Source organism: Lissotriton vulgaris, chromosome 9 (genome assembly GCF_964263255.1).
Source record: "Lissotriton vulgaris chromosome 9, aLisVul1.2, whole genome shotgun sequence".
NCBI classification, from domain to species: Eukaryota; Metazoa; Chordata; class Amphibia; order Caudata; family Salamandridae; genus Lissotriton; species Lissotriton vulgaris.
This window is the reverse complement of record NC_141697.1, coordinates 1,229,389,589-1,229,408,567: the sequence shown is the minus strand read 5'-3', so window position 1 is coordinate 1,229,408,567 and position 18,979 is coordinate 1,229,389,589. Positions and strand designations below refer to the sequence as shown.

The 18,979-nt window shown below is 48.5% G+C and overlaps 1 protein-coding gene across 1 annotated transcript in view; it reads left to right on the top strand.

The window, feature by feature from the left end:
- CRELD1 (CRELD disulfide isomerase 1) overlaps positions 1–18,979 on the top strand; it is a 73,914-nt gene that overhangs the window by 14,594 nt on the left and 40,341 nt on the right. The window contains exons 2-3 of the mRNA XM_086939370.1: positions 3,470–3,640; positions 13,675–13,757. Of these exons, the coding sequence (XP_086795496.1) occupies positions 3,506–3,640; positions 13,675–13,757 (218 nt within the window). The 5' untranslated portion in view covers positions 3,470–3,505. The remainder of the gene's footprint in view (positions 1–3,469; positions 3,641–13,674; positions 13,758–18,979) is intronic.

The following is an 18,979-nucleotide window of genomic DNA, read 5'->3' as shown; positions in this document are numbered from 1 at the left end:
GTTGACTATACTCTTCTCTGTCTGAGAATGATTCGTTTTGCGCCTAATAAATATAAATAATAATAATAATTATGTGCTTGCCTTCACTTCAGGATGGAATTAGTACATGGAAAAAAACAAACCAAAGCCTTCAGGCGAGCCAAGAGCTTCAGAAGAAGTGGCTTGACTATAAGGCTGCTATGGTTGATTTTCAACCAGGGCAAAGGGTATGAGTATTGGATCCTATGGCATCTAGGGTCCTCCAGGACAACGGGAGTGGACCCTACTCTGTTGTTGAAAGAAAAGGAAAGGTTACCTATTTGGTGGACCTTGGCAGTTGCAAATATCCCAAAAGGGTTATACATGTCAATCGCCTGAAGCCATACTATAACAGAGCTGATGTGACCATGCTCATGGTTACTGATGAGGGACCGGAAGCTGAGAGTGAATCTCTCACTCATCTCCTCACCAGCAATCCAAAAGATGGTGGGTCTGTTGATGGAGTGAACTTGTCAGACACCATCACCGACCAGCATCAGGCTGATTGCAGACATGTCCTAAATCGGCTTGCTGAGCTCTTCTCTCTGACCCCATGTTAGACTAGCTGGTGTACCCATGATATGGACACTGGTGATAGTCGACTTTTCAAAACAAAATTTACCGGCAGTCTGATCATGTCACAGAACTCACAATCCAATCAATTGTGCTGTTTCGGCTATTACGTCCAGACCCGTGTCGGCATCAGAACCTGAGTGTTAAGGCTCACAAGCATTACACCGCTAAAACATACAGATAATAGCACAATTAACTGGATAGTGAGATTGACATATACAAAGAGGAGGCACCATAACATTGGCACTAGATACAAGTGGAACAAAAGATTTGACACTTTGGGACAGTTACCAAACTTCTCAGCAATCATGAGACATGACGTGATGTTGGGAGTCTCTTAATACCTCTAGCTGACACAAGTGTAAACATACTTCCAAGTTCTGAAGAAGTCTCTGCTAAGGGGCGAAACATGTTGGCTACATCGATATTTAAAGAAGAAAAGTTTTATACAAAAAGAACAAGAAGATTGCGCATAAAGAAACCTTTTTAAGAAAAACTTTGATGGAGTCTGCACTGTGTAACCTAAACTATCTTTAATGCACATAACTCCCATAGGATCAATGGTGGGTGCTGATCATCCCTTCGCAATTAAGCAATGGAGTTTTGCTCCTGTGTGGAAGATTAAGTGGCTGATCTTCCAGATCGGTGCACCTTTTTATTTGTACTTGAATAATGCACTAGGAGTGATAGGTGTGAATTCAGCTGCCTCGCCTGGTCTTGTAAATACTAACCATAATTGGGATGCAATGCGTGGACCCAGTGCCACTCCACTTGTTGCACAATTGATAACTAAACCCCTGCATGAAGCCTCCTAGAAGGAGTAAATAGGGCACACCTAACAGGATTCATTCAGGGCGAATGAGCTAGAAAGAGCGGAACGACCCAAAGGAATTGCGCTAGCTTAGAAATGATTAACTAGAACAAAATCCGGTCCACTTGGCTTTCTTATCTGAATGTAGAATTTATAATCAACTTTGTGTACAATGCACGTGCTGTGCCGAAGAAACACCATTACTTGTGGCTCAAAATGAAAACCTTGCATGCAAAGAATGATAGGTGATGAACTACCAGTTCATGATGGAAGTGTTTTAATGGAGGCTGATGAGTTACTGGAAACATTATACAAATAGAAAAATCCATTTCCGGTTCACCTATATAAAATAGAAGAGTAAAGGGAAAGTGTTACTGAAGAAATTTCTTTGACCATTGAGTGTACGACAACGCACAATCCCAGAATTCCCCAGTCCTTTCCAATACAACCTTTTCCTCTTTGGTTCTAACTTTAACACCTGGAAGTTGACACCGGAGAGCCGCCATCTTTCTCCTTCCTTGCTAATGTCAGACACATTTCAAGTGTCAGATCTGAGTGACTAAATTTACTGACTCAAAGTGCTACATATGCATCGTCATGCACCGAGAATTCTTTAAGAGAACCCACCCCCAATCTTGTAAAATAATGTGACATTATCTGACTCGCTTAAACTTGTATTAAAACCATATCCAGGTGTTACTGTACAATCTCCTGTAAAAAGCACACATCCAGCTTGTGTTGACGCACCGGTGTCCCCCTCACTTCGGTGGTCAGGAGTTGTCCAGTGAACTTCCTCGTTCAGTTCCTTTGTGTCTTCGGTCACAAGCTCATAGTTGCAGATGGACGAACCAATGTCCTTCTCAAATGCTTGTAGATCCAAGCCCAGCCCTGGCTGGAAGGAACTTTTCTTCGAGTTCTGTCTGGCATCGCTGAGCTCAAGAACCTGCCTTTGTGCCGCAACTGGTCATCCCCCTGAGGAGTACGTTGTGAACATTACCTGCTGAGGAAACCACTGATGGTTTAAAGAAACTAGTCAACGACTCCTTTATGTCAAGCTTATCATATCCCAGAAAGATGCTAGATCAGATCATCAGCCACTGCATGATGCCAGCACAGTGGCTTCAGTGAGGGGCTCACACGAGAAAAGAGCTTGTTGCCACCCCATATTGTAGAAACGTCAATGCTGCAGTCGAATATTTTGCCGCTTATGTGGGCTACGACACTGTAGACCACAGAGTATCGTTCAACTGGGGAAGACGATGGTATTCTCTGACGCGTCACTAGAGTAAGCACAAGGATTCTTCTAAAGCTGCAGAAACAACAACTGGGTCAATGTAAAACAGGGTGTGCTGATGTGCAGGGTTCCCCTCTTGGAAGCCTGTGCTTCAGCACACATACTTTTACATGCTTCTGAGATGTTTAGAAGGGCCATGGGCCATTCTCGACATCTTGGCAGTGCGTATGAGCATCACAGGCATTGTGGTCATCTGGTTTCCTTTATTATGCTTGTCCTCAGTTTCTTAGGGCAGGAAGCATGGAGTCGCCCCTGTGTTCCATCTCTTTGGAGGTACCTTAGGGTGTCAATCCTCCTTCCTATACTTTTCAGTCTATTCTTGGGGGTTTCCTACATATCCTGGGGGCTGTCGACGTTTACCAGAATGTTGAAGGCACCCACACATAATCGCGCGTGCTGTACATCTGATATGAGGCTCTTGGCCACCCCAGGGCAATAGCAGGTGCTTGCACATTTCACCCTCTTAATACTGCCATTGGTTCAAGAGGCCCAGTTACTGCCCTTGGCTGCTCACACACTCTGTCACTACATTAGTTGGCAGGGTAACATTTCAACATATCAGGCAGATCACTCAAAGGGCCCCACCCACTGCTTCTTGAAAGAGACCCTGAAGGGTAACATGTCTCTTTCCATTTCCTATAGGCTGATATTGTTCACATTTAGTGGAGAAACTTGAATCTGATCCCAGAGATCTCCCCTCTTGATAGGATTCTAAGGTCGCTAGCTGACCACCCTTCCCTCCCCACTCTCACGTTTTCCTCTTCTTCCTATAGGTTGCTGCTGCAAGGAGCACTGGCCCAGAGAACGACATGGCGCGGGGAAGGATGTCAGGCCTGCGGGCAGTCTGTGCCCTCCTGGGAGCCCTCCTCCTTCTGCTGCAACCTGGGACCTCCACGCAGGAGCCCTGCCAGACCTGCAGACACCTTGTCAACAACTTCAAGAAGGTGGGTGGCAGCAATCTTCAAACTGATGCTTACGTTGAGTTAATATCCTTTAGTAACGTATACTTTATTTCATATACTCGCTTCTTTTCTTGATGCGTGTCTTTGATGCTAATACTTTGCCTGGGTTTTAGCTACATGGCATGCCTCAGCTGGCTGGTTCCTCTGGACTGCAAGCCTGCTTCTGTATTTATATGTTTAATTTCCACCCCCACTGTGGTTCTTTCATCACTCCTTCATCCATTACAAAGTCCTCATCTTCGACTTCATCTGGCTTTCTTGGTGTAACAGGACCAGCCCATGAAAGAAGGGGTGGCACTAGGCATTAAGTTCGTCTATGCTCCCTCCAGGCCGTCACGATTGCTTGACCCACTTCCTCTTGGCTACTCCAGGCTAGTAGACCGAGTATCAAGCCATGATGCGGCTCCTCACCATCTTATCTTGGCTATTTCAGGAGAGTTTTCTCCATTATCTTGCAGCCGTGTGGGTTGTGTGGAGAATGACAGAATCCATTATTTCCTGATTGACTTCACCGACCTTCTATTGGGATGAGTCAAGTGGAGAAACAGATCTGACTTGCATTGAGTGGCATCCTTCCCCCTGTCAGAATATTATGTTATGAGCATTTGATGCTTAATCACTTCCTCTAGAAGATGGTAGACTTGCACATCATTTGGAGGTGAGGCTACGTCCCTGGTTTCACCAATCATGGTAGCAAGGAACCCTGTCCATAAGGAGGTGCTTACTTGTGTTGACTTGCAACATCCTAAACGATCCTTCAAAAGGTAGTAAAACCTCACAACAATCATTGTCGTCATTGCTGTCATTAACTAACAAGAACCTCTACATAGGATCTCACCAGGTGTATGTCCCCCATAACTTCCCATACATCACAACACTGTCCATCCATGTTGGCTTCTGCAGTACTCGCTACTCAGCTTCATTATGTTCTTGCGCTTCAAGCAGGACTACTGGCCCTCCAAGGGTGCTCAAGATTTGTGTTAACATTCTGTTACTTCCTCCAGAGCCGACTGCCTCCCACATTTCCATGAATCTTCACTCACCAGCAAGTAAAGGTCTTCACTCGCGGCGGGATGCCTGGCTTTCACCTTGTGGATACCCTGCCGGGGCTATCTCACAGGGGAATACCAGGACGGGTTCCCTAAGCAAGCGCCGGGACACCCACTGCGGGTAGCTGTGCGCTATATAAGCTCAAATACATTTACATTTACATTTACACTCACTATCCCCCATCGAAGTATGCTAGGAGTAGTTAGCTTCCTTCGGCTAAGAGTAGTTGGCTTCCCTCAGGCTAAGAGTAGTTGGCTTCCTTCGGCTAAGAGTAGTTGGCTTCCTTCGGCTAAGAGTTGTTGGCTTCCTTCGGCTAAGAGTTGTTGGCTTCCTTCGGGCTTAGAGTAGTTGGCTTCCTTAGGCTAAGAGTAGTTGGCTTCCTTAGGCTAAGAGTAGTTGGCTTCCTTAGGCTAAGAGTAGTTGGCTTCCTTAGGCTAAGAGTAGTTGGCTTCCTTAGGCTAAGAGTAGTTGGCTTCCTTAGGCTAAGAGTAGTTGGCTTCCTTAGGCTAAGAGTAGTTGGCTTCCTTAGGCTAAGAGTAGTTGGCTTCCTTCGGGACTACTGGCCCTCCAAGGGTGCTCAAGATTTGTGTTAACATTCTGTTACTTCCTCCAGAGCTGACTGCCTCCCACATTTCCATGAATCTTCACTCACCAGCAAGTAAAGGTCTTCACTCACTATCACCCATTGAAGTATGCTAGGAGTAGTTAGCTTCCTTCGGCTAAGAGTAGTTGGCTTCCTTCAGGCTAAGAGTAGTTGGCTTCCCTCACGCTAAGAGTAGTTGGCTTCCCTCACGCTAAGAGTAGTTGGCTTCCCTCACGCTAAGAGTAGTTGGCTTCCCTCGGCTAAGAGTTGTTGGCTTCCTTCGGGCTAAGAGTAGTTGGCTTCCTTCGGGCTAAGAGTAGTTGGCTTCCTTCGGGCTAAGAGTAGTTGGCTTCCTTCGGGCTAAGAGTAGTTGGCTTCCTTCGGGCTAAGAGTAGTTGGCTTCCTTCGGGCTAAGAGTAGCTGGCTTCCTTCGGGCTAAGAGTAGCTGGCTTCCTTCGGGCTAAGAGTAGCTGGCTTCCTTCGGGCTAAGAGTAGCTGGCTTCCTTCGGGCTAAGAGTAGCTGGCTTCCTTCGGGCTAAGAGTAGCTGGCTTCCTTCGGGCTAAGAGTAGCTGGCTTCCTTCGGGCTAAGAGTAGCTGGCTTCCTTCGGGCTAAGAGTAGCTGGCTTCCTTCGGGCTAAGAGTAGCTGGCTTCCTTCGGGCTAAGAGTAGTAGGCTTGTAGTTGGCTTCCTTCGGGCTAGGAGTAGTTGGCTTCCTTCGGGCTAAGAGTAGTTGGCTTCCTTCGGGCTAAGAGTAGTTGGCTTCCTTCGGGCTAAGAGTAGTTGGCTTCCTTCGGGCTAAGAGTAGTTGGCTTCCTTCGGGCTAAGAGTAGTTGGCTTCCTTCGGGCTAAGAGTAGTTGGCTTCCTTCGGGCTAAGAGTAGTTGGCTTCCTTCGGGCTAAGAGTAGTTGGCTTCCTTCGGCTAAGAGTAGTTGGCTTCCTTCAGGCTAAGAGTAGTTGGCTTCCTTCGACTAAGGGTAAGTGACTTCCTTCAGGCTGAGAGTAGTTGGCTTCATTCGGCTAAGAGTAGTTGGCTTCATTCGGCTAAGAGTAGTTGGCTTCATTCGGCTTAGAGTAGTTGGCTTCATTCGGCTTAGAGTAGTTGGCTTCCTTCAGCTAAGAGTAGTTGGCTTCCTTCGGCTAAGAGTAGTTGGCTTCCTTCGGCTAAGAGTAGTTGGCTTCCTTCGGCTAAGAGTAGTTGGCTTCCTTCGGCTAAGAGTAGTTGGCTTCCTTCGGCTAAGAGTAGTTGGCTTCCTTCGGCTAAGAGTAGTTGGCTTCCTTCGGCTGTATGCTGGAGTAGTAGAGCCTGTTCATACCCAAGTGAAACAGGGGGTAACGAGCTGACATTTCCCCAACACACTGCAACTGACCTGTCAAGCTGCCGCGCGCAGTGACTGGAAACCTGAAAGTCAGATTTGGGGGGGGGGGGGGCGTGTGCATTCAAAATGGCGTCTGTAAGAAAATCCTGCATGCCACTAAAACCCGGGCAGTTTAGTGTCGCACCTTTTAACCGTGCCATGGCCAGTGAGAGGACCCAGTGCTTCACTTTGAAGATTGTGCTTTTCAAATACCTGCTGTGGCGCGCTGCTCTCACTGGTTCTCGAAGGAGCAGTGAGACCTACTAGGGCAGCCTGAGCTGAAATGAGGCATTAACGAGGAGGGTATTGTCCTACAAGCGCCTGGTACTGGGACAGCACCTTTCCATTTGGGAAATGTGCACGCTTTGTAATTGTGACCAGTATTGTACGTTTGTGATGTATCATGTGTCCATGAGCCTCCTGCAGGTAAAGAAAATGCATTCCTTGCCTCTGCACCGGGGCTGGACTGGCAACCAAAGTAAGCCATGGCAAATGTCATATCAGCCCCATATTGCATGAAGCGAGCATACACAACAAGCGAGCCCGAGCTCTGCAAAAGAGGCTCTATCCAAGAACTTTACAAAAGTGGGGGGGAAATGGTGTGTTGTAATGACAAGGTGGACACAATGGCTCCAGCAGTAGAAAAATTGCATTTCTTATTTTGGTGGAGTTTGTAAAGGAATAGAAATCATACACTCCACTCATTTTTAGAGAGTGCAATCTTTTCAGCCTGGTGGAAATTGGTTATGGGCGCCATTGTCTTTCAATTTCTTCCAAAATACCACCAGCGATCTCAAAGAGACGTTGTTGGTGACTGTGAAATGGGCCAAAGGCACATAAGACACACTTGCCACCAGTAGGCGGCCAGTCACCAGCAGATTAGCCCCACCAGTGTACATACCAATTCCTAAAGGGTTGCACCACAGCGCATGCAATGGCTGGTGCGCTTAGCATCAAGCCTGTTGGTTTGAGGTTTTGGAATCCAAGACGTGGTTTTGTTCAACTACGATGGGTATCTTTCATCAATCCCAGACATGTTTCGCCCTGCTTTTGTATTGTTGTTTTGGTGCCGTTGATCTCTGTAAATAGTTACGGCATGCAAGAGGAGGGTAACACCCAACTAATGACAACTTGTGGCTTCTGGCTATCCAGGTGCAGGAGCCCTGTGCCAACGGAAGTCCTTTCTTTCGAAAGCCTTGTGGTCCTGCCCATCTCAGTGCCCCTGAGAGCCCCACGATCTGGAATTGTTCTGTGATCTTGGGGACATTCAGCAAAACACCCTTTGTGGATTCAGCTCCCTCATCCTTTGCAATTTGTCAACTGTTGGCAGCTGAATGATGGCCCATGGGCTCATATCTTTTGCTGCACCGCCGATAGGAGACCATCTCCTGCCCTTAACCTGTACAATCCTTGTAGGAACCCATCACTGGGGTCCTTGCTTCCTCCCAAGTGTGGGTCTAAGCCATGCATCCTTTTGTGGTTCTTTACTCCAGTAACTTCTCTAGTTCTGGACTTTGAGACAAAGTTGCTGCCTTCCCTGGCTCTGGGCGATGCTTCTCCAGGGATCAGGCTCTACTGCTGGTGTCCTCCAGAAGAAGCCCGGCTGCTGGGCCCTGATGTGGAAGAACAGAAAGATGAACCGACTAGAGAGAGGGGTGGAGCAGGGCTATTCACATGACAGAGGATACAACTCATCCGGCACCTTGGGACCGAAGTCACAACATGCCGCAAGGATCCTACAGTCAAGCTGGTGTAAACCATTCTTGAATCAGCTGCTCCATCCGAGGACAAGGAGCTGAACATCCCCAAACTGAATGTATGCTGAGCCTGCCCCATCGCAGAGGAGGCAGGTGTCCCTGGAGAGCACGCACCTGCCAAAGTCCATCACAAAGAGGGCATGGGCATGTTTCTTCTGCCCTGTGGGCCTTAGGTCATGTCCCGTTGACTTCTCTGATCCTGGAAATCCTGTACATGTCCCTTCTACACCCTCTACTCTCCCTTCTTTGCTGGTTTAATTTGTTAACTGGATAACTAAACTTTGTGTTAACCAGCCTTTGGCACCTGAACTAGCTTTTTGGATGGTGGATCTTCGACTTTTACAGTTTTTGGACTGTTTTGTGGGAAACTCTGCAACACAGGTTACAAACCCACCAGCAGAAACAGCCAGTCCCCAGGAAAGGCCCTCTTGACTCTTGGGAGAGTCTGGGCCATTTGTGCCACTAGTCAATACATCTCTTCCTTGTCGTCCTTGTCTTGTATCCTTCTTCAGGGGCCAACCGCAGACTTGTGATGAGGACTTAAACGATTGACCAAATCATCGACTAATGGTCCGGCCGCTTATACATGAAGGGCATGGTGGTCACACAAGGAGCTCCCGGAGAGGCAAAGCAGACTTTTCCGGCATGGCTCTAACATTTTTTCTGCCTCCCAACCTGCCCAAATTAGCCCCTCTGCTTGGGAGTAATTCAATCCTCCCCTGGTCAGCAGGTCCTTCTTCAAAGGTCCACTGCATATTGACGAGGATGGTTTCCATTATTTGGACAGCATCAAAGACATGGGGCACAACACCACATATGATATGAAACAGGCCATTGTAAGCGTGGCATTGACAGATATTTCTTGTATCCATGCAGCTCTTATGTTCACACACCCGCGTGTCTCCTTTCACCAGGTTGAATGTTCTGGACTTTCATCTGAAGAGGTTATGCGGTCTCTTGACACCTAGAACCCATCAGAGTAGCTTGCCTGTCTCCTTTCCTGTCCATAGTGAGTTGCACCCACGATCTGAGCCGTGCCTGGATCGCGGCCTCTGATGCTTGTACATGAAACCCAGGGTGCTACCTTGGCCGGCACCTTAATCCGACCATCAGAGGACAGCACCAGGGCACAGGTTGTTTCTATCCAGTGTGTGTTTAGTGTGTCTCTGGTGTGTGTGTTGCCTCTCGCTGGTGTGTGGGTTGCCTCTCTCCGGTGTGTGAGTTGCCTCTCTCCGGTGTGCGTTGCCTCTCTCCGGTGTGTGAGTTGCCTCTCTCCGGTGTGTGAGTTGCCTCTCTCCGGTGTGTGAGTTGCCTCTCGCTGGTGTGTGGGTGGCCTCTCTCCAGTGTGCGAGTTGCCTCTCTCTCTGGTGTGCGAGTTGCCTCTCTCTCTGGTGTGCGAGTTGCCTCTCTCTCTGGTGTGCGAGTTGCCTCTCTCTCTGGTGTGCGAGTTGCCTCTCTCTCCGGTGTGCGAGTTGCCTCTCTCCGGTGTGCGAGTTGCCTCTCTCTCAGGTGTGTGAGTTGCCTCTCTTCGGTGTACGCGTTGCCTCTCTTCGGTGTGTGGGTTGCCTCTCATTGGTGTGTGGGTGGCCTCTCTCCATTGTGTGGGAGGCCTCTCTCCGGTGTGTCGGTTGCCTCTGGCGTGGTGTGTGGGTTGCCTCTCACTGGTGTGTGGGTTGCCTCTGGCCTGGTGTGTGGGTTGCCTCTGGCGTGGTGTGTGGGTTGCCTCTGGCATGGTGTGTGGGTTGCCTCTGGCATGGTGTGTGGGTTGCCTCTGGCATGGTGTGTGGGTTGCCTCTGGCGTGGTGTGTGGGTTGCCTCTGGCGTGGTGTGTGGGTTGCCTCTGGCGTGGTGTGTGGGTTGCCTCTGGCGTGGTGTGTGGGTGGCCTCTCTCTGGTGTGTGGGTGGCCTCTCTCTGGTGTGTGGGTGGCCTCTCTCTGGTGTGCTGGTTGCCTCTCTCCGGTGTGCGAGTTGCCTCTCTCCGGTGTGCGAGTTGCCTCTCTCCGGTGTGCGAGTTGCCTCTCTCCGGTGTGCGAGTTGCCTCTCTCCGGTGTGCGAGTTGCCTCTCTCCGGTGTGCGAGTTGCCTCTCTCCGGTGTGCGAGTTGCCTCTCTCCGGTGTGCGAGTTGCCTCTCTCCGGTGTGCGAGTTGCCTCTCTCCGGTGTGCGAGTTGCCTCTCTCCGGTGTGCGAGTTGCCTCTCTCCGGTGTGCGAGTTGCCTCTCTCTGGTGTGCGAGTTGCCTCTCTCTCCGGTGTGCGAGTTGCCTCTCTCTCCGGTGTGCGAGTTGCCTCTCTCTCCGGTGTGCGAGTTGCCTCTCTCTCCGGTGTGCGAGTTGCCTCTCTCTCTGGTGTGCGAGTTGCCTCTCTCTCCGGTGTGCGAGTTGCCTCTCTCTCCGGTGTGCGAGTTGCCTCTCTCTCCGGTGTGCGAGTTGCCTCTCTCTCCGGTGTGCGAGTTGCCTCTCTCTCCGGTGTGCGAGTTGCCTCTCTCTCCGGTGTGCGAGTTGCCTCTCTCTCCGGTGTGCGAGTTGCCTCTCTCTCCGGTGTGCGAGTTGCCTCTCTCTCCGGTGTGCGAGTTGCCTCTCTCCGGTGTGCGAGTTGCCTCTCTCTCAGGTGTGTGAGTTGCCTCTCTTCGGTGTACGCGTTGCCTCTCTTCGGTGTGTGGGTTGCCTCTCACTGGTGTGTGGGTGGCCTCTCTCCGGTGTGTGGGTTGCCTCTGGCGTGGTGTGTGGGTTGCCTCTCACTGGTGTGTGGGTTGCCTCTGGCCTGGTGTGTGGGTTGCCTCTGGCGTGGTGTGTGGGTTGCCTCTGGCGTGGTGTGTGGGTTGCCTCTGGCGTGGTGTGTGGGTTGCCTCTGGCGTGGTGTGTGGGTTGCCTCTCTCTGGTGTGTGGGTGGCCTCTCTCTGGTGTGTGGGTGGCCTCTCTCTGGTGTGTGGGTGGCCTCTCTCTGGTGTGTGGGTGGCCTCTCTCTGGTGTGTGGGTGGCCTCTCTCTGGTGTGTGGGTGGCCTCTCTCTGGTGTGTGGGTGGCCTCTCTCTGGTGTGTGGGTGGCTTCTCTCTGGTGTGTGGGTGGCCTCTCTCTGGTGTGTGGGTGGCCTCTCTCTCACTAAAAATAGTTGTATATAGAACTTTCATTATAAAAACATATGAGAGAAAAGGGGGAAGGGGAAAGAGAGACAATGGTGAAGGAAATGTGAAGGAAATGTTAATACTGTAGTTAAATAAATAAATCTAAAGGTAAAAAGGCTTAAATATATTTTAAAAGATCTCAAACAGTATAAGGAAAAGATTGCTGTTTAACAGATTATGATAGCAATTATAAGCGGCAAAAAAGAGAGAATATATAATTACAAATATACAACAACAATATATCATTATTAACAAGTCATGGTGGTTTGGGTACCTCTCCCGACGAAGGATGATGACGGGTATACTTTTGTGCTGAAACGTCTAAGAAAGTAGTCACAGGAGACCATATGCGTTCTCTTTTCAGGAGTAGAGCATAGGAGAAACACAGGCACACTCTAATAGATGGTTATAACATACACTGTACCACCAAGATTGGAAGGAAAGTTATGTAGAATGTTTCCAATGTTTTGTTTTGTGCCGGAAAGTAATAGCAATTAATAAATCCACAATGCCCCTGTTCTGAGAAAGGGTTTGCCAATGATCAGATAATGTGCCTAGAAATACAGCTTTAGGGGAGAAAGGGAGACGGGTATGACAAATGATATTAATCTGAGACCATACTTTCAACCAAAACTGATGTGTAGAGGGACAGGAAAAGAGCATATGAAATAAGTCTGCGTGAGAAGCATTACAAGACCAACATTCTGAAGAAAGTGTGGTTCGAAAGTTATGTAAGGATAGTGGTGTAAACAGAAGTCTATTGAATATAATAAAAAGTGTTTGAGTCATGCTGGCTGACCTTGAAGTCTTGCGGAGTTTCAGCTATAATTTATCCTAAAGTGTAATAGGCCATGAAGAGTGGAAATCAGCTTCCCATTGGCTCGCCGTGTGGGTCTTAGATCTGTGTATAATGGGCGTATTAAGGAATTTGTATATGGATGAGGCAGTAGTTTGGGCACTTAAAATGGGAAGAATATTGCGGTGAAGTGAAGAGAAGAGGAGTGTGGTATAGAGGATAGAAGAAGTAGAGAATCTGTTATATGTTTGATCAATAAATTAAATGTGACAGAAAAGGACTTTGGTAATTGATAAATTGACTGTGCTTCAGAGAAGGTAAGAAAAGAATCGTTTGAGTATAACTGATGGATCCAAAGTAAACCTCTGTCTCGCCAAGTCTTCCAAATAATCGGTTTATTTTTAATTTTAGGAAATTTATTATGCCAAATAGATGAATTAAGAAATTGATCTTTAGCTGAGAGGTGAGCTAGCATAAAGGAGTGAAATAGTTTGTGAGAGGTGTTATGTATAGGTGAAGATAGAAAGCAAGATTTATGAGTAAAAGTAAGGGATTCGTCAAGGGAAAAAGGGGATAAGAAGGAATGTTCTAAATCCTTCCATAACGGAGAGGGATTAGGAGTAGCGTCCTTTAATGATATAGAGTTTAAGAACAAAGTTGTTATGGTAAAGTTGAAAATCAGGAAAATTAGCCCCACCTTGAGATTTTGGTCGCTTTACCTTAATCCAGGAAGGATTCTTCCAGGAAGGATTCTTCTTTGTGCACATTGAACTGGGCGCTGGAAGCAGTGCCTAGAAACCGTTTCAGCGCCTTCCCCGCGTGGAAGGAATCGCTTGGCGCAGTGAGCAGACTTTTAGTCTCAAGTGGGAGCTTAGGGTAATTCTGGAGTTCAATTAATCAAATATGTTTAATAACAATCAGATTATCTGTTCTGAATCAAAAAGAATGGAATATTTCAATGTTTGTGTAATATTTTCTCTGGGTACTTGCGAGTCTGGTAGAACGCGCCCTGCGCATTATTTCTCCGCAGCAGCAAATCCTGCGTGTGCCTGCTGCTGGTCTCTGGGTGATGCTGCAGGAGCAGGATGGAAGGCACCCACCCCCCCCCCCCCCCCCACCCACCCTGTGCAAGCATCCCCAGGGTGGGGCTCGGGGGTCTCCGTGGCCATATGGCCAGTGAAGCCTGGAGCACACACGTCCATCATTAATCCCCCTCTAAAGACCAGGTCCCTCCAGCCGGACTGAAGCAAATCTGGGATTACCGCCTTAATTTCCGGCGTGGAAGCTTCAAAGTGAAAATGTCGTTATTTAAATGTTCACTTTTTAATTTCTCTTGCATGTTGTGTTCCTTTCAGGGTCTGGAGAAAACTGCGGGGCAGAACTTTGGTGGAGGAAACACCGCGTGGGAAGAGGAAAAACTGGCGAAATACGAAGCAAGGTGAAGAAACGAAATATGTATTAAATGTACACTCGCGATGATGTAAATGGGGAAATCAGAGCTTCGCGCTGATAGTCCCCTCCATCAGAAGAGATCGCTCCTGATCCTCAAAATTGATTCCCATTTAACTGCACAAGTGTTTAATTGAAGCATTCTCTTTATTCTGTATGCTGCTTTTTCATTCGTGGTGTGATGGGCTGTGACGTGTAATGTGTTTTGGAACCATCGAGAAAGTCCAGGGCTGCTGGTAATATAACACATATATTTGTAAAGCGCACCTTCACCCAGGGGTATCTTGGCGCTGAATAACAGATGTTTATCGCTACCCAACTGAATGGTATTCATTTTATCGACCTCAGAAGGATGAAATGCTGAATGGAACCGCTGGGATTTGAACCTGTGACCATGAGGTTGAACGCAGGCCCCTACAGTGGACGCATTAGTCAACTAACCCACCAGACCTCCCCCCCCCCCACACATCTCTCCTTCTCCACCTGCCGTGCACCTTTTCAGAAGGCAGTGAAGAAATATTCCTAGAAAGCCCAGTAGTACTGAGTGATTTTAGGATTTGTCTGACTGTGGTTGGAGTTGTGTGGTTTTATTTTAGTTTGCCGCGAAATTCCATTTAATGTGAACTGTTCATAAGGTGAACTCCCACCTGGAGCGCTCTGTCCTCCCCTGTGGGATTGCGCCAAGTCCTTTAATTTATCCAGATACCTGATACCCGGCCAAAAAGAGACCTCTGAGGGGAGCCCCATGGCTCGATTCACAGAGCCATTTGCACAATCAAAGCCAACTTCAATGCAAATCCATGTTTGTAACTCACAAAACGTGACCATGCACTCCTAACGGGATGTACTCGTGTGTAGTGATAGTCCTGCCTGGTGTGATCTATATTACACATAAATACATTATCTTCTGGGCATAGTATGGGTGTTCAGGGCAAGTACACTGCGTCAGAATTGGGAATAAAACCCAGAATTGATTTATTTCTGTTTGCAAGGTGAAAATGAGACTGAGGAGCCTGCCATAGGGGTGACTTATAGGCTTTAAGTGCAGGGACCTCCGATGTAAGGAAACTTCTATCTGTTGTGAGAGGTGCAAGCACCAGCTTACACAGGCTGCAATGGCAGGCCTGTAGTCACAGTTTGAGCAGACTCCCGTGGGTGGCACAATACATGCTGCAGCCCATGGGAGACCCCTGGTGTACCTATTTATTCATTCCATTTATAAAGTGCATGGTTACACCCACCGGTGTGTCCCCACGTTGAAATTCTGACCCCCCAGCGGACAGAAAGAAGGAGAGGAGAATCCCGAAACCTATGACCTGGGTACCTTGGTATCATATACTAGGGACTTGCAAGGGTGCACCAGTAGCCAATCATGGATGTACAAAAGTACTTACCACGGTCAATTTAGGGAGTGACTGGGGTCCTGATTAGCAGGATCGCAGTCAGACTAGGTCAAAAACATACTGACAGCAAGCAAAAAGTTGAGGTAACCTTGAAAGCAGATCCTACTTTCCTACAAACATGATCCCCATTTAGTCTAAGAATGTTCCAGAGGTCCACTCTCTGGGTGGGGAGGCATCCCCAGTAAGGGCTCTTCTAGGTCTGAGCTAGAGACTGTCTGGTAAGGGCTCAGTCTCTGAGCTGTAGCCTCAGAAGGACAAGCTCTGGGTAGGAACGCATCTTTAGGTACTGTCCGGTAATGGCTGTGTCTCTGAGGTGTAAACTGGGTGAGGACATGCTCTGGGTGGGAACGCGTCCTCCAGCACTGTACAGTAAGGGGTCAGTCTCTGAGTTGTCACCTTGGAAGGACAGGCTCTGGGTGGGAACGCGTCCTCCATCACTGTCCAGTTAGGGCTCTGAGTCTGAGCTGTAGCCTCAGAAGGACAAGCTCTGGGTAGGAACGCATCTTTGGGTACTGTCCGGTAAGGGCTGTGTCTCTGAGGTGTATACTGGGGGAGGACATACTCATGGATGCTCCCACTCTGGACAAATCAAACCTTCATTCTGGACCGACTCCCGGCTCTCCTGACTCCACTGGATATGTGAGCTTTCCGGTCCTCCGACTTCCAAGTGGGAGATTAAGGTCTCATGAACCTTGTGGCGAGTCCCAAGTTTCTTGCCTTCAACTTCAGCAGCCGGATGGAAAGAGCTTCCTTCCTATTGCTCATAATGTCCAGGATCGAAACCAAAATGATAATAATAATGAGCAAACTATCCAGGTTTTGTGATGTTTCAATAAAATATACTAGTTTGTTTATTGTTCAGCTTACAAACTCTTTGGAGTTTCACTAGGGAACATGGTTCAGGTTTAGATGGAAAATTCAGGTTGCAGGATTAGGAGGATGCACGTATTTTTCATTCTTTCAGTAGTTTTTCCCAAGGTTTAATCTAACTCTGTATGTTTCAAGATGGCTGCCTGTTTGTCCAAGCACACTAACCACTTTATACTCTGGCTCTTCCGAATTACAAACAATCAGCTTTCGAAGCATAGTATTATCCGATTTAATGGTGTATCTGTTTGGATCTACACTGACGGAAACAGAAAACGAGAGGTCGGTTTTCTGCCATTTTCTGATTTTAAATCGCGCTATGAGGTGTGGCGCCGCGGCTAGGGCGACTGACTCCGGAATCTGGGGATCACGGTTCGATTCCCGGGGCCGGCGGCAGGTTAGCCTAGCACCATGTGACTCTGGGCAATAGCTTGCTTAATCTTCCCGACGGCCCCCAGCGCCTAGAGACCCTTACGGGTGATTGTGCGCTTTACAAATGTGGAATATTATTATTATATTATATATTATGCAGAGGGTGCCAGATCATTATACATGAAGAAAAACACTTGTGATGGCAACCCTACACAATCTGGTGATTCCATCACATGGTGGGAGGAACAGCATCTTGTAGGCCCGCAGCTGTTCCATGAGCCAAGCTCTCCCTCTGGTCAGCCTTGCCACTTATAAATTGATACTTGTATAGCGCACTACTCGCCCGCAAGGGTCTCAAGGCGCTTGTACGAATACCGCTGTGGAACCCATCCTGGCTTTCCCTGTGAGGCGTCCACTCCTGGGCACCCCCAAGGTGGAGGCCAGGCATCCTTAGCGTTGTGGGGGCCGTTGTGGAGATTAAGCAAGCTATTGCCTAGAGTTGCAGAGTGGGACTCCATGATTGGAATAGGCACCGAGGCGAGAATTATCAGGTCCGTGGAATTTTGAGCCCAAGACCTGCCGAGGCGGGGAATTGAACCCTGGTCCCGGGCCAGACCTCTGCATCAGGGTCTGCCGCTCTAATCATTGAGCCACACTTCTCCACTTAAGTGCCTGTGTGTGATTGTGAGGGCCCAAGGAAAAGTTTCACTTTACTGAGCCCCACCTTACTCTCATGCATGGTGCATGTGTTGCCACAGACAGAGGGGGTTTCATACTGACCTGTAGCTGCCACCAAAGCTAAACTTTCCTGTGTTGCTGGGGCTTGGAAATTCCTCAAATGTTTGGGGGGGGGGGGGGGCGGTCACGGGGGGCCACAGAACTCAGAAGGATGAGTTAGGCAAGAGTTTTTTTCCAGACCATATGCAGAGGTCTAGTGACACATGAGGGGAACCCCCGCCCCCCCCCCCCCCCCCAACAAAAATGGTGATTGTGTCATTATAGTGGTTCAACGATTATCTTACAAAAAGCAGTGCCTGGGAGGTACTACATTTCACCTTTTCACCAAGGGAAAAATTCATGTCTAAATATAAACTTCCTCCAAAACATGAACAACCTAAAAAACCCTGAAGGGCAGGCCCATGCTAGAAGGTGCAGTGGTGTGTGAGTTTGTAATAACGGAATACTTGTGACTCCTGATGGACTCCGTAGAACTGTGTCGTAAGCATTAGAGCGTAATGAAGGGAATGCAGGTTTAGAATGTTGAGTTTGCGGTTACACTCAGAAGAATAAAGACGAGTTCTACTAAGCTCCGTGTGTGGCGTACTTATTGGTGAGTGCCTGGTCTGGGGAGGACGCTACAGAAGGGTGCTTACCCAAACAAGCCAATGGCTGAGAGGGTTGTCGTTTAATCACTGTTTGTTTTGTTGAGTGTTGTGTTGACATGAGGTCTGGTAAGTAGCAAAACTGGTCTGTCACAAGATCTGCCAATGCTTGGCATTGAAATGAGGCGCTTTCGGAGTGAGGCACAGTTGCAGACTTGAAGTGGTCTTATTTGACGTTGGCCGTCCTTGCTCTTCTCAGACTCGGTCTCTTCCACATATTTTAGCAATGGATGCAGCTGTTCTCTTGGCTGCCAACAGTGGCACCAACGCGCCCCTGGGGAACGGGGCAGTTTGATACCATGTGCCACGAGCTGGCTTCTGAGAGGGTACACGGCCTCAGGGGTGCAGAGCGAGCGTGTTGAGCAAGCAGATAATTGTATCTGTTTTAGGAATGGTCTGATTTGCTCATCCACCGGGAGGGTTGCTCCGGAGGGACACCTCCCCTGTCATTACCACGGCTCCCGGCAGCTGCTCTTCTAAAGCCTCCACCCTGTGGGTTGCAGAAGGGCGCAGGTGCACGGTAACCTCTCTGTGTGCTGGAACAGGCTGCATGTCACCCATTCACAGGCACACTGGTTTTACTGGTGGGCAGTGAACAGTCAACCTAGCATGCAAACTGAGAACCTCCCACAGTCTATTGCATCTGAGAGGCTGGTAGTACGTGGGCAGGGTAGGTCACAGGGCGGACATGTTTTTGTTTGGTCCAAGAGCCAAGCGTTTGACCTGGTCCCCCGAGATAGGTTGTGGCGAGCGCTTTACGAACAAGGTATGCCTCCTGAATTGCTCGCAGTTCTGATCAAATTCCATGATAATAACTATGCGCAGGTGAGGTGGGGTAACCAGAGTCAGGTAACCGACAGATTACCAACTGCAAGAGGCGTCCGACAAGGATGTGTGTTGGCACCTACATTATTCACTCTATATATTAACCGGGTCATAGATTACTACAGGGACTCCCATACAGATGCACCCAAACAGAATGGTATCTCGGTCCCCCTGTTAATGTTCGCCTATGATACCCTTTTAATATCCAAAACCCAGGAAGGGCTTCAGAAAGCAATCGGCTGCTTTGAAAAATTTTGTAATGACTATGGCCTATCCGTTAATGTATCAAAGACCAAATTCATGGTAATGCATAAGCATAGGAACATCAGGGGAAGAGTTCATATGAATGGGGAACTCCTAGA